The following is a 15,217-nucleotide window of genomic DNA, read 5'->3' on the forward strand; positions in this document are numbered from 1 at the left end:
CAGTCATGTTGTGATACTGCATCCATACACCACCTGCGAGATAGACAGATTGTTGTCACCAGATGACTGGAAGCTGGTAACTGGATGGATAAGGTGAACCTTTGATGTACATCAAACCAATCTTTCACAGAGTCATCACCTGAAAGTGACCGGATTACAGATTGCTGAGACGCTGACATAACCGATAACCGAGGATCAACGCACCGCTTTTCCCTGTTGAGGTGAGATGCACCATCCACATGTTTAAGTAACGACGGCACATTATGAGTGGTGGAGTGATACTTAGCTGTCACACATACTGTAATCTGTAGTGTGCATGTTGTAATTATACTGTGTTTTCTATTTATAAGATGTGTCACTCCTGATATCCTCCTTGCTCCTTGTCATTGAAACTAATATTAATAAATCTGTGACTCTGTCAGAGTGTGATCACAGCACCACTCCAACTGCAGCAGCATTGCTGCACAATGAATGGCTGCCTACTACGATGAAACAGTACCACACCCCTATTGGTGGAAAGAGCTTCCAGTGGGGGATGTCAATTGGCTCATTGTGCTGTCTCTCGGGCAGAAGGGCGTGTCCCAGGGATTGTCAAATGGCACAAAAACACACCATGCTGGAAGTGGTGTGTAGTGAGAATGTTTAGGTGTGGTTCATGGATGGAGGGAGGAGATAGACGGGAACATGATACAGCTCTGGTTCTAAAGAAGTTTTTAACTGAAATGTATTAAAGCTACTGCTCTAAAATATGAAATAAAAGAATAACTACATTTAAAATCCAGTGCATTTTAACTTGAACGGTGATGCATAGTTATACAGTCATGGTTATACTCGGTGACTCTAACAAACACGACATAAAGATGGATACAGACAAATTCAGTGAGGTATGGAAAAAAAACTGAGATAGCAGAAGCCTGAATTTTTTATTCTCTACTGACTGAACTGACAAATGAAGATTCTGAGAATTAATGGTGGTAGCATTCAGGGAATGTACAGATCTGCACAAACCTGGTCATATGATTCCTGGTCAGCCCTGAGGTATTAGAGAGACATGGAGAGAGAGAGGAGAAACAGTGCTCTTTGTTGTGTAGTGTGTTATAACCCTCTATGCTGCCACAACTGTAATGGATTGTGCTGCTGGTGTGGTTGGAGGCTTTTAGATCTGTATGATGGAAAGGCGGTGGCCCAGTGGATGCATTCCTTATAGCTGAAAGAAAAGGTAAAAAGCCTTTTGTTAAATGTGGTGGTGAGTGTATTTTTACTTAAATACACTTACATTTTGGGAAATTTAGTTTTTAGGATAAATGAAATACTTGAGCAAAGGTACTTTTAGCATATATTATTATTAACATCAAAGGATTTGTATATGTGAGTGATGTGTTTTGGGGGTCAGTGATCAAAATGAGGATTTAAAAAGAGGAAGTGCAGCAGATAATCAGAGTGTGTTTACCTCAAAACCATCCACATCTTCACATCCTGGTGTGCCGGTGAACAAATGCTAGCAATGTATGACTTTAGGTGGTCTTATGTATGAAAGAAGTCAAAATAATGCCAATCACTTATGTAATTTAATCTTAAAGAGCTTAAAAGTCTGTTACCCTCTTTACTATCTGTTCCTCAGAAGTGGATAAGCTGACTGTGGAGCTGACGGATCAGAGTGGACAACTTCAGGAGGGAGGATCTACTCGTCAGTTCCCAGTGGGCAGAAAAGAGCCCTACTCATCATGTACTCCCCTCAGAGTCTCCACCGCTGGGGCATCACTCATAGTGAGAGTATGGAGCGGTTAGCCTACAGCCAAGGTATGATGGAAATTTCTGTTTGGTCTCTCACATTGAAAAACAGTGGCTTACCCACAAATCACTGCTTTAAAACAGGTGAGGTACAAGAGTTTAATAGGATGTTCAGGGATTTAGAAAACCAGCCACTGACAATGGCAAATAAGTTTGATGATGCTTCATTTTTATGCTGTTGTGTTCAGTGAATCTGCTGAATGGCATTTTATTTTTTCAGATTATTTGAAAATAAAATGATTATTAGCTGCAGCCTTTAGTATCAGCTCTAAACCTAATCAAGTTTTCCATTTAGCTGTGCTCTCTGCCAATATTTGTCTTCTTTCTCTATACTGGTGACTGTGTGGGGGTGTTTATGATTTCCACTGTTCTTTTTTAATATGCTTCTGCATTGCTATTTAAGAATTTTCTACTGTAGGTTTAGTATAGAGGGCAGGGGACGCCATGGTAGATGAGTTCAAGGTTGGGGTGGGAAGACATCGGCGATCTGCTCTGACTGCACAAGAGAGGTTACAGAGCTTATTTTCATGGGGAGTAACTAGGATGGACAAGAGTAGAAATGAGTACATCAGAGGAACAGCTCAAGTTGAGCAGTTTGGAGGCAAAGAGAGACAAGGTTGAAATGGTTTGAACATTTGCACAGGAGGGATAGTGGATACATTGCGCAAAAGGATGCTGAATGTGGAGCTGCCAGGCAGGAGGAAAAGTGGAAGACCATAGAGAAGACTCATGGATTTTGTGAAGGACATGTATGTTGGTTGTTGGTGTGACACAGGATGCTAGGGTGAGATTAAGGCAGGTGGTCCGTTGTGGCGACCCCTAAAGGTAGCAAGAAAGAAGACAGATTTTATTCGGAAGGAGCCTGTTATTTTTCTGTACACGCTCCACCTGCGGGCAGAGCTGCAGTTCCCGTTTCCAGCAGCAGGGGGCGGCAGAGCAGGCTCTAAAATCATTACGTAGTGCTCCCTTTTGTGTGTCTTGTGAGCCGTGTGTGACACCTCCCCTCGGGCGGGTGCAGTGGCACGGCGGAGACGCCAACTATCGGTTAGGTCTGCTGGCTGTAAACAAATCTTTACGCCACCACGATGTATAGAAAATACACGTTTACTGAGCAGCGGTTCTCTGTGCGGTCGGCACCTGCGCTCACCTTCATCATGTAGCGAGAGCGGCGCCAAATATACGTTTTGGAGCTCGGAGACGTAACGACAGGTTTTGATTCTGGTTAGAGCTGTCATTGCTTTGCCCAGTGCCATCACAGGTATTTTTTTAATAGACATATACGCAGCGATTGTCATTATGCTCGCCAGAGGAATTGAGCATCAAAGCTAGCTCGCCGACGGTTAGCAAAACCGTTTGAATCTGGCTGTTTTCGCAGCGGAGAGCACACCTAGCTACAGTCATTTCAGCGCCTGAACATGGCATCGTCAGCAGAGCACGACCTGTCTCTGTCCGAAGCGGACAGCAGCAAGGATAAATCCCAGGTATTTGGGATTTTGAGGCTTCAGGAGGAGAAGGCTGCTGCAGGGGAGAAAGCTAACAGCAGCAGCACAGTGAGAGGAGGAGGTGGAGGAGACGGGCGATGGCAGGCTCCTATCTTCGCTTTGGCCAGAAAGGCGTCCGAGACCATTTCAGGAAGCATTCACGTCCTGCCCAAAGTGTCGGAACACAGGACGTCCCTGCCAGGAGACTGGGCCGTCCAAGGTAGAGTTTGATGAGCTTCTCGGGCCGTGAGGGTGTGAAGGACTGCCTGGTTACTGATGACGAGACTGATGACATCCAGTAACTAATTTGGATGTTGGTTACGTTAAAACAGTCGCTAATTAAGTTAATTGATACTTCTAACGGTATGATTTTTGCACAATAGGTCCCCATGCCTTATTGTTATTAGTTGTTCTGGAGCTTTACTGCCTGCAACATCACATGCTGCGTTGGTGCAAATGGAAAATGCCCCTCTGCATCCCCCGGGGTTTGTATCATGCTGCAGAGCTGTTAGCTGCATGTGTTGTCACCCTATTGGTGATCTCACAAAATCAGTAACTGTAGAGCTTTACTGCCTCTGCCCAGCAGCCCGAGTGTCTGTCTCTGTCACCACATCACCTCCCACACTCAGAGCTATAAATAATCTGGCTGGTTTCAGATGTACATCACGGACTTGTGTTTGAATTAAGGATGAAACAGGCAGTTAACAGTTATTTCTGATAAATGCTTGCATTGTTAGCACGAATTTTAAACCCCTGCAACTTCCAGCCTTATGCGACGAGTGAGCTTGTTGCTTTTAATTGCTTTGCATCACCTCTGTGTTTTAGTCTGATGAAGATGTATCTGTGGAAAGATTGTCATGATTTATGGCAACACTCAAGACAATTTAGCTGCTCAAAGGCACAGTATATGCACATTTCTTATTTGGCTCTACTAGAGTAACTTTGCATGGTTAACAGATCAAAGTGGTCCTTATTTGTCTTCTCCAATCTACTGGTGTTGTCCATCAGGTCATCTGTCTGATAGGAGCTATTTTAAACCACTTACACCTCTTTAACCAAGTGATTTTTAAACTGAGGGGCGGACATTATTGGTAGGGCACAAAAACAGCTAAGTTGAATAAATGTTCTGATGCAGGGATAGTAAACACTTTAAACCTTTTTCAAATGTTTGACATGTGTTTTGTTGTTTTCAAATTTGGCTCGTGGCCAGCTTCAGAAACCTGCTGTGGATATTTGCACTCACTGACATCATGCAGAGACAAGTGTTTAGAAAAATATCTGTAATGAAGCATTTGACCGCCTAACTGACCTGTTGTTTTTGTTTGTTTGTTTGTTTTTTGAGAGGGTTTTTATTTCATGTGTAATATGAGCAGCAAATAAAGTCGAGTATAATAGGCTTCCTTAACGTTCATAATGGTACATGTGTTAAGCATTTTAGTATCAACAGCTTTACATGACCTGGTTTGATAAGTCTTTCCCTCTAGGGCCAACCTGTCACTGCAATTAACGGTGCTAGGCAACATATCTGCACGCTTTCACCTGACCCTGCTGTGTCCTGTTCTGCTGTTTGGCTTTACATTAACTGGGTTGTCTAGTTAAAAGCCTTACCTCTCTGGGATGTTGGCTTTTCATGCCTAGGATAATTTCCATAATGGGTGCAGAACTGGGACAAAGATTTGTTAACACATTTCTGATCTGTTCAGGTAGACTATCAGAAAATATTACAAATATGCAACCTGACGTCAAGGTATTTACTCAGTATAGCAAGCTTGTCTCTGATAATTACCAGCTGTATGACATTAACCCCTTCTGACTCAGTTTTTTAGCCCTCTGACAAAAACATCATCAATCTGTCAAGCTTTTAAAGTGAGACATCTTGAAAATGATCATTAAATGAAGCCCCGCAAATCTCTGAGAAACAGGGGCGCCTCCAAGTGGGGGCCAAATTTGCACCCCACCCCCTGGCAAAACTGTCCTGTGTTGGTAATAATGTAATAAGGTTGCAGAAAAACTGGTGCCAATCCCTGGACAGATCACAGGGCCAACATAGAGACAGGCAACAGTTTTCAGTTTTACATGATCTAATACTTATTTGTTTTTCCTGAATAAGTTTGCTCTTTAAGCTAACTCTATTCTGGGAGAGCGACTCTTAAGCTTCTTCCTTTTCAATCATTAACTAATGGTTGGGACTTTCAGTCAGTCAATTAGTCAATCAATCGGTCAATCAAAACAGATTATTATAGATTTCAAAATCTTATTTGGTGTACCTATTTTCTGTGCTATCAATATGGCCACCCTTATGAAAAAAATCTGGTGGCGCTCCTGCTGAGAGATAGTTACCTTTTAATTTCTATCTGCATTCTGTGTGTACAAAAGAAATAATGTGTTATGTAAAGGTAAATAAATCATTCTTAATAGTTATTTCTTGTTGCTGTGCAGTGGCTGTGTTTAAACCTAGATTAAACTCTGCATGGAGTTCTTAAGAGAATGTAATAGACTCCATATAATTTCTTTCTAAATCTGTATTTCTGTACGAGGAAAATGTAAAGCCATGGATATTTTTTAAAAGTGTTTGCCATTTGTTTTCCCGCAGCCCTGCGAGATCCCATGGCTATGGAACGAGCTAACTTACTGAATATGGCCAAGCTGAGTATCAAAGGTCTGATCGAGTCGGCTCTGAGCTTCGGGCGGACCCTGGACTCAGACTACCCCCCTCTCCAGCAGTTCTTTGTGGTCATGGAGCACTGCCTCAAACACGGGCTCAGAGGTAAAGATGTCAGTGTTGTGCTAGTGTACTGCACGATAGATTGTTTATTATTGTTGTTTACTGAACGTGCAGTGGGAATTACTGTGTTTAATAAATAATATCCACAGTTCTGAAAAAGAAGAGAGTTTGATTCAATTTATAAGTTTTATAGAGAACTGCAGGAGCGATTTCTCGAGGTGTTCTTTATGGCAGTGGGATTGAATAAATCTGAGTGATAATAAGCTCTGGTGCCTCTGTAGTATATGAGCAGGTGTGATGTCTTGTCCATGATGGAGAGCATTTGTTCAGTGGTCTTACGTCTCTCAGTGACTCATAAATCTCCATATTCTGGCCAGTTTTTGTTCCAACTTTGTGATTTAGTTTGTTGCTCCTGCTGGCGTTAATTTTATGTGTAAGCTGGGAATCTGTGATGTCTGATTTTTCCTGCTTTCTTCTTTTTCCAGTGAAGAAGTCCTTTCTGGGTTTTAATAAGTCCCTGTGGGGTCCTCTGGAGTTGGTGGAGAAACTGTGTCCCGAAGCGGCAGAGATCTCAGCGTCTGTACGAGACCTGCCAGGACTTAAGTAAGAAGTACATGTATTTACACACACGTTTGCTCTCATATGGCTTGACCTCTCGTCCACCGTGCAATCATAATCAGAAGTAAAGCTTGATTTATAGTACTACATACACCTCTCCAGAAAAAGCGCTATACATCTCATGACACAGCCGTGAATTATCTGCTTTTCTGTGTAAACATTTTACTGATTAGAGCACAGATAATGCCTCTGTTAAATCAATGTAGTAATAATAATAATAATAATAATGGATTGGATTTATATAGCGCTTTTCAAGGCACCCAAAGCGCTTTACAATACCACTATTCATTCACTCTCACATTCATACACTGGTGGAGGCAAGCTAGCTGTTAATGCTAATGCAGGAGCTAGTGTTTTTCCAGTGAAGACACAGGTTGTTATCTCATTTTACAGGCTTCATTCTTTTCTATATTTCAGCAAAACAGGGTAGTAGCTCTCTTAGCTCAAATTTCATGATCAGCTCCACTTGTGACACAAACACAGAGAGCAGTGCACAGGTGTAAAAGCAAACAAGGGATTTAGTGTGAGACTGCAAATCAACGCTGAAATGAGAATGTGACGTGAGCCAGCTCAGGGAAGTACCTGGGTGTTTACTTTCACTTCACCTTTGATCGTTCTGCCGCTTCATTTCTTCCTATTTCCCTATTCTTCTTTCATATCGACACAATTTCTGAACATGTGACACGTGGAACTGTCTTTGGCAGAAACTTCTGAAAATTCAGAAAAATAATGTTAGCGATAGAGCAGGACCAACCTTTATGTAGTTTGGAAGTGATGTGTTTAGCAACAACAAAAAGTGTCGTGTCCTGCATTCATACTGAAGGTGTGTCCTTCAGTGGATCTAGCGAGGAGGATTACGCTAAACCTCGTTCATGGACAGTTTCCACGCCACGCTTTAAGTTCTCGAGTTTGATCTGGTCCTAAATGAGGAACAGTTGTGTTGTTTCACACAGAGAACAGAGTCTGTTTCCTTTGCTGGGGCTGAGTAAGAGCAACAGACGTGCAAAAAAGCAGGATTTTAGCAACGCTGAGTGCCGACGCAAAGGTTTGATACAAGGAAGCTCAAACAGTGTCTGTGCCCACAAAGAAAGCAAAGTTTTGGATGTTCGGATTGAGAGAGAACACCAATACACTGAAAATAGAAAAAGCTTGTATTCAGTATTTAGAAAATGTTTCGAAATCTCTGTCAAACTTTAAGAGAAAATACTGAATGCTGCACTTTCTTGTTCCCATCTCATAGATGATGAACAGTAACAAGAGTCAGGGTTAAATAGAATCTAACTACAGCAGACTTGAGTAGACAGACCCTCAGAAACACCTTGAAATCCAACCTTATCACTGGTGTTTGTTTCCAGGACTCCATTAGGCAGAGCCAGAGCATGGCTGCGCCTGGCTCTCATGCAGAAACGGCTGGCCGACTACCTGCGACTTCTCATCACCAGAAAAGACTTGCTCAGGTACACCAGAGAGAATGTGTATATGTGAATATTATTATATATTTATAATGAAACATTGCCGATTGACTGTTCAGGCCGTTGAGGGTAACAGATGATGTCATCTCTTGCTTCCTCAGTGATTTCTATGAGAATTCGGCTCTTATGTTGGAGGAGGAGGGAGCAGTGATCGTGGGCCTGCTGGTGGGCCTTAACGTCATCGATGCTAACCTGTGTGTGAAAGGCGAGGACCTGGACTCTCAGGTACGCCACTGACGGGGAGAAATATTTTGATATTAGAAAAAGTCTGACATTGCTGTGTAGCCAGTTTTATTTAATTTCCTGCTTACACCATACCAAGCACCAGAGGGTGGTGTTTTGTGTCAGTGGAGCAAAGAATGTTACTCATTTGTCCTGTACTACGTGACCTTTGAGTCTTCTGTCGAGTCTTCTCAGGAAATTTGTGAAAACTTCCTACACTTTTTTATTGATAAAGTGCTATCTGTCAAAGCACAGACTTCCCAGTCCGTTCCCGACCCTTCTACCCCTGTCCCTAGTTCTGCTGTCTTTGACAGGTTCGAGCCAGTTTCCATGCTCTGCCTGCAGGAGTTGGTTGCTCACATGAAGCCCTCAGGTTCCCCTTATGATGCTCTCCCTCCTCGATTTTTCAAAGAGGTTTTTCTCACTATAGCATCAGCTGTACAATCCATTGTAAATAGTAGTCTGTCCTCTGGTGTTGTACCTGTCAATCTCAAACATGCAGTGATTCAGCCTCTACTCAAAAAACCTGCTCTTGATCCTGATATTATTGCGAATTACAGACCTATTTCCAAACTGCCTTTTATCTCAAAGATTCTTGAAAAGGTAGTTTACAAGCAATTAATGTCCTTCCTAGAAGAACACGGTATTTTAGAAGTTTTCCAATCTGGTTTTAAAGCTTTACATAGTACTGAATCTGCCCTTTTAAGAGTTTTTAATGATGTGTTTTTGGCAAATGACTCAGGTGACTGTGTTATTATTGTGCTGTTAGATTTAACTGCTGCTTTTGATACAGTGGATCATAATATTTTAATTTCCCGTTTAGAGCAGTTGGTGGGTATGCGGAGTACCGCACTGCAGTGGCTCAGATCCTATTTGGCAGAGCGAACTTTCTCTGTGAAACTAGGGGAGTTTGTATCCTCTACTGCTTCTCTTCAATGTGGGGTTCCACAGGGTTCAGTTTTAGGCCCGCTTCTTTTCTCGCTATATCTCCTACCCCTTGGGTCTATTTTCAGGAAACATGGGATTTCTTTCCACTGCTACGCCGATGACTCCCAGATTTATTTCCCACTTAAAAAGATAAATGGCTTCTCAGTAGACCCGCTGCTCAGATGCCTTGATGAAATAAGGACTTGGATGGCTTTGAACTTTTTACATTTTAATGAACAGAAAACAGAAGTGATGGTTTTTGGTGGCGCTTCTGAGGCCACTATTATAGACCTTGGTTCACTGGCACAGTATGTTAAACCAGTCATCACTAATCTGGGAGTTAAAATAGAGGCAAATCTTAAACTTGAAAGCCAGGTCAGAGCTGTTGTAAGATCTAGCTTTTTTCATTTGAGGGAATTAGCCAAAATAAAGCCTATCTTATCGAAACAGCATTTTCAGACAGTAATCCATGCCTTTGTTACTTCTAGGCTGGATTATTGTAACGCACTTTATTTTGGGGTTAGTGATGCGTCCATTAGGCGCCTGCAGGTTGTGCAAAATGCTGCAGCACGTCTTTTAACTGGAACAAAAAAGTTTGAGCACATTACCCCTATTTTAATTTCACTCCACTGGCTACCTGTACATTTTAGGATTGTTTTTAAAATTCTCTTATTTGCTTTTAAATCTCTTAATGGCCTGGCCCCCCCCTACCTCTCGGAGCTACTACAACCATATACACCTGCCCGTTCCCTTAGGTCCGCCAATCAGCAACTCCTTAAGGTACCGAAAACTAAGTATAAATTTAAAGGTGATCGTGCTTTTGCTGTAGCTGCTCCAAAGTTGTGGAATGATCTGCCCTTGCATGTTAGGCAGGCCTCTTCTCTCTCTGAATTTAAAAGTCTTCTTAAAACATATTTATTCGCTGAAGCCTTTGGCATTGATTAGAGGGGTTGACTCAATTTGTTTTAACATGTTTCAATTTATTGTATCTATTTATTTTATCGTATCTCATTTTAATTTTCTTTACGTATGCTATTAACATGTACAGCACTTTGTGAAACTCTGGTTTTATGTTAAAGTGCTTTAGAAATAAAGTTGGTATGGTATGGTATAAGCAGTTTATCTTTTGTTGTGTGGTTTCAGGAAGTGTGATTGCCAGTTTAAGTTATTTTATCTCTGCATCTCTGACTCCCTTTGTAAAAACAGTCTGTGTTCTCTCTTAATATTTATTTTCAGTATTAATCAATTGGAAACTGCCTTTTTTAAATTCTCCTTCTTCTTTCTTTTAATCGTGATTTTGATTAAAGGCGCAATAAACAAAATTCAGAGCCACTGGAGTTCATGTTGGAGCCTCAGAGGCCTAAATATAAAGATGTAGACACAACACCCAAAGCCCTGCATGTTTCATTAGGTAGCAGAAATCTTGTGTTGGCTAGAGGTGACGAAAACCAATCCTGCCTCAACCGTTAGCCCAGGACAGCAGATTACACAAACCTGAATACATCTACAGCTGCATCTAGTGTGTCTAAAAGTGTGTGTAAGACTCTCATTTGATCTGTGTTTCACCGTAGAAGCCAAGCACCAGTAGAGAGCTTGACTGGGCAGAAATGAAATGAGAGCAGTACTATGTTTCAATTTTTGAGGTCATTTAACAGATAACATCCTCTCCTTTGACAGGATGAAACCAAAGGATGGGGACTTGGTTTACTTTAACTTTCCTTTAAGTTCTTATCAGCTCTTCTCCAACTCACCATTTTAATAGTGCTATAGCAAGCCGGTGGCTTTTATGCATGCATGCGGTTAATTGATACATTTTTGTAGTTACAAATTGCATATATTGTGTTTGTTTTGTGACTTTTAAATAAGTCAACATGTGCTTGTAGGCATCTAATTTCTGTAAATGGTCTGGATTTCTTCAAATTCCTTCAAATTGATGTTTGTGCAGTCGTTGTGAAAAGCAACATGCCTGCCTCTGAGTGATACTAGCGCCTTCGTTTTATTCATTTAAGGTCGGGGTGATCGACTTCTCCATGTATTTGAAGAATGACATAGATGATTACAGGAGTGAAGAGAGGTACAGTTTTTTTTTCTTCTTCTCTCTCCTCGGTTTGATGCAGCTGGTTTCTTTCCCCAAATGTGATGCAGCTCTCTTTCTCTTGTGTCTGTTTCTATGACAACAGGAATAGCCAGATAGCATCCATCTTGGATCAGAAGAATTATGTAGAGGAACTGAACCGACAGCTCAAGTAAGACATTTGTTTGTACTGGAAACAGACCTGTGTGCTGGAGGACCTGCAGATTGTGCTGTTAATAACTGACAGGAAGTTGCAGGAAGTTTTTGTATTTTTACCACAACACTTCCCAGAATAAAAGTATTCCAGAGTTTGAGATTAAACCCGTCTGGGTGGTTTAGAAATCCAACTTTTGTCTTCTCACAGACTTGATAGTAATGAACGGAGACTAATCTGAGTCTTTCGTTAATGCTAACAATTTTAAATAAACCCTACTTGTGTGGCGGCTGTGATTATATTACAGCTACTGCAGTCCTGGTTTCATATACGAAATATTAAATGTTTGCACATTAATTTAATGAAACTCATATAGAGGTCAGAGGCCCACCATAATGTTGTTTCTTCATGCAGCTCCACAGTTCACGGGCTTCAGGGCAGAGTCGACTCTCTAGAGAAGTCCAACTCTAAACTCATTGAGGAGGTGAGAACCAATAATCACCCACCTGTCACCTGTGTGGAGAAGCATTTGTCTGTTACACATTAAAGTCATAGAGTATATTTGGAGTATAATAGTGTCTGTGTCACCAAGTTACACGGTTGCACATGCAGCTCTCTAGTGACACCACTTGGTTAGAGGTTTGAGGTATGTCTAACCTTTAAGCTGTAATCCTCCAGCCAAATTTGGAGTTTCTTATCAGGGTTTTTCTTTTTCAAACTGCGCTTTTGAAGGGTGACTACTCCTTTAAGTCATGTACAGTAAAGCCAACAAATCTGTGTTTAAGCTTATTTAAGAGAAATCTACGAATTTGCCTTTTTTGGGACCATTTGCTAAGCAAAATGTCCAATGTGTGTGGGTAGAAGAAACCTAAATTTGCAAAACAAGTGAAGACAGTCTTTTACTTGTGATATCCATTTATACCATACTAGATTTTAATGTTTTAGGTTTTAAACATGTTTCCTAATACATGTGGATATGTTTGTGTGTGCAGTTAGCCATAGCCAAGAACAACATCATCAAACTGCAGGAAGAAAACCAGCAGCTGAGGAGTGAAAACACCCTCATTCTGCTGAAGACGCAGCAACATTTAGAGGTACACTGTGTCACAAAATGAACGTTTCTGAATGTTATTTTTTCAACTAAAAGTGAAACGGAAATTAGGTCTTACAATCCATCCATATAAAGTTTCCCTATTGGTGTTTTTTTTTTTATTTATTTATTTTTTAATTTTTTTATTTATTTTAATTTTTTAATTTAGTTAACTCAAGGTGACGTGTCAGTGGAGAGAGACACGTACAAACAGTCTCGTCAGGGTTTGGATGAGATGTACAACGAGGTGCGAAGACAGCTAAAAGAGGAGTGTCAGCTCAGACAGGTCAGACAGTGGCCGTGCGTGTGTGTGTGTGTGTGTGTGTAGAATGTGTGTGTGTGTGTGTGTGTAGAATGTGTGTGTGTGTGTGTAGAATGTGTGTGTGTGTGTAGAATGTGTTCATGACGTCATTATAAACAAACATTACATTTATGCATTTTGCCATTTTCAGGATGTGGAGAATGAGCTGGTGGTCCAGGTGTCGATGAAGCAGGAAATGGAGCTCGCCATGAAACTTCTGGAGAAAGATATTCACGAAAAACAGGTAAGAACAAATATTTTGTTTTTCAGAACAGATTCTTACTTACTGATACTGAAGCAGCGGCATTAATTCATCTTTGTGAGGAGATGCAAACATAATTAAAATTCCAACTGCAATGGATAGAAAATGTCAGCCATCATTACCTGTTCAAAAAAGGTTGATGGGATATTGTCATCACCCTGCCGGGTGGGTGGGCAACATGGATTCCCAAGTTTCTGAATGGGATGAGTTTTCTGAAAGTCTTGTGAACGTGATAAGGAGGTGACCTAGGATTTTCAAATTGATACCGTAGGTGTATTGACTAGGAGGCTGAGGGGTAGCACTGGTGAATGCCAGTATTTTTTTTTTTTTTAACTTTTATTGGTAAAACAAATAACCCAATCTGTGATTAGGATCAATTTATAACCCTCACACTCCTGATTTTAATGTTCAGTCACTGCTAACCAGCTTGCTGCTTCCAGTCTAATGTGTTCCCTACCAGGTGACTCACTGGTCAGTCTGATGTTATGCAGATTCTTTATATCATTCAGTTGCTTCTCTACAGAGAATCTTGTCCTGCAGTCAACCCAAACTTAACTTCACTATCTTGGATTGCAGCCAGTAATAATTATCTGCTTTCTTTGATAAGAAGAGTAGAAGAACTTGTTGGTTGCAGAGCATTTAGAGCCGTCTGAAGTCTCACAGGGAATGTTTAATATGAGCGTCCAGTTTTCTGTAACTGCTATAGTAAGTCAAAAAAACAAAAAACATGCATGTGTGCGTAAAGAAGACAGCCAATACTGGACCAGAACACAGCTAAGTCTCTGATTTCATTAATAGGACACACTGATTGGACTGAGACAGCAGCTGGATGAGGTCAAAGCCATCAATGTAGAAATGTACCAGAAGATGCAGGTACAAGCACACACTCATCGTCATATAATGTTTAAGATCCAGAAATAACAGAACTATAGTAATCCTTACTACTTCCCTTTTTCTTTTTTTTTAAGTCGTCTGACGAGGAAATGAAGAAGAAGAATGATGTGATCAGTCGTCTGGAGGAGAAGACCAATCAGATCACTGCCACCATGAAGCAGCTGGAGCAAAGGTGAGACACACAGCCTCTGGATGCAAAGCACTTTGTCCCCTTTGTTTCACGTCCAGGTGTTTACACCATGTTCTCTGCTGCTCTGTTCAGACTTCTGAACCTTTAAGTTAAGCTGATAATACTTTATGCCTCTTTAGAAAAGTAAGTTTGATATTTCTGAGAATTTTTTTTGATGATGTTGTTATGTTTCAGTGTAAATAACTCTAAACAGAAAAGAATTGGGACTATGATTATTAATCAATATGTTCTATAGGGCAGATTGGTTGATGGTAGCCCATAGAAGTAATAAAAGTCACATAAAACATAACAAACAAGTAGAAATGCACCTTTCTCTTCTCCCTAAACATTTAATTGTTTTTGATTTGTGCAGTGGTTACAAAAAAAAAAAGACAAAAACTTTGATTTTTTTTTTCTTCTTCAGAGGGGAGCAGAGCCACTAGGCAGATGCCTAGCATCAAGACAATAGTTCAATATGTTATTACTAGTTTCCTTGTGGAAACCCTGCAATCCCATATTTATCATATCTGACACACTGCAGTAAATCTCATGCATGTTCAGCTCTGTTGCTATTGGCCCATGTCTTTCAGTCCTTCAGTGTGTACCTGCTCCATGTTTGTGGTTTTATCTGCGAGTTCATTGATGCTTTATGATCCCCCCTCCCCTACCCAAGCCCATTGTCTTCCAGTCAACACACTCCACCTCTCCCATCTCCTCTCCCATTGGTTTAAATCTGTTCCATCCTATTTGCGATTGGTTGTGAATGTTTTCTTTTGGCTATCCTAAAGATGTTTGTAGGCCGGTGCTATAGGACACATTAGTGGGAGTTTTGTGGTGTAGCTAAAACGTTTTAATAAAGTAAATCTAATCTTATGAAGAATAACTTTATTACATCTAATGGAAAATCGCCCCCTGAGAATCGGACATGTAGTTGTTGTGAGCGTAAAGCTTTGTGTCCAGGCTCAAATCTTCCATGTTGATAGTGCAGTGTTGTGCAGATGTAGCTGGGAAATTCCAGATTTATCTGCCGCAGTCAT

At 41.0% G+C, this 15,217-nt stretch overlaps 1 protein-coding gene across 2 annotated transcripts in view; it reads left to right on the forward strand.

Annotated features, from left to right (window-relative positions):
• The window catches only part of rufy2 (RUN and FYVE domain containing 2), a 25,603-nt gene continuing 10,386 nt past the window's right edge, over positions 1-15,217 (forward strand). The window contains exons 1-14 of one of the 2 annotated variants that reach the window (XM_085267865.1): positions 1-221; positions 1,622-1,800; positions 5,866-6,039; positions 6,483-6,600; positions 7,971-8,072; positions 8,189-8,312; positions 11,246-11,310; positions 11,417-11,482; positions 11,879-11,948; positions 12,457-12,558; positions 12,724-12,840; positions 13,007-13,099; positions 13,916-13,990; positions 14,086-14,183. In XM_085267865.1, the coding sequence (XP_085123991.1) occupies positions 1,725-1,800; positions 5,866-6,039; positions 6,483-6,600; positions 7,971-8,072; positions 8,189-8,312; positions 11,246-11,310; positions 11,417-11,482; positions 11,879-11,948; positions 12,457-12,558; positions 12,724-12,840; positions 13,007-13,099; positions 13,916-13,990; positions 14,086-14,183 (1,280 nt within the window). In that variant the 5' untranslated portion in view covers positions 1-221; positions 1,622-1,724. Of the gene's footprint in view, positions 222-1,621; positions 1,801-2,744; positions 3,493-5,865; positions 6,040-6,482; positions 6,601-7,970; positions 8,073-8,188; positions 8,313-11,245; positions 11,311-11,416; positions 11,483-11,878; positions 11,949-12,456; positions 12,559-12,723; positions 12,841-13,006; positions 13,100-13,915; positions 13,991-14,085; positions 14,184-15,217 lie in introns of those variants that run through there. The other variant, XM_085267861.1, reaches the window with a different exon arrangement.

This window comes from Mchenga conophoros, linkage group LG1 (genome assembly GCF_057382185.1).
Source record: "Mchenga conophoros isolate Kocher_MC1m ecotype Shallow Benthic linkage group LG1, M_conophoros_male_GT1.1, whole genome shotgun sequence".
NCBI classification, from domain to species: Eukaryota; Metazoa; Chordata; class Actinopteri; order Cichliformes; family Cichlidae; genus Mchenga; species Mchenga conophoros.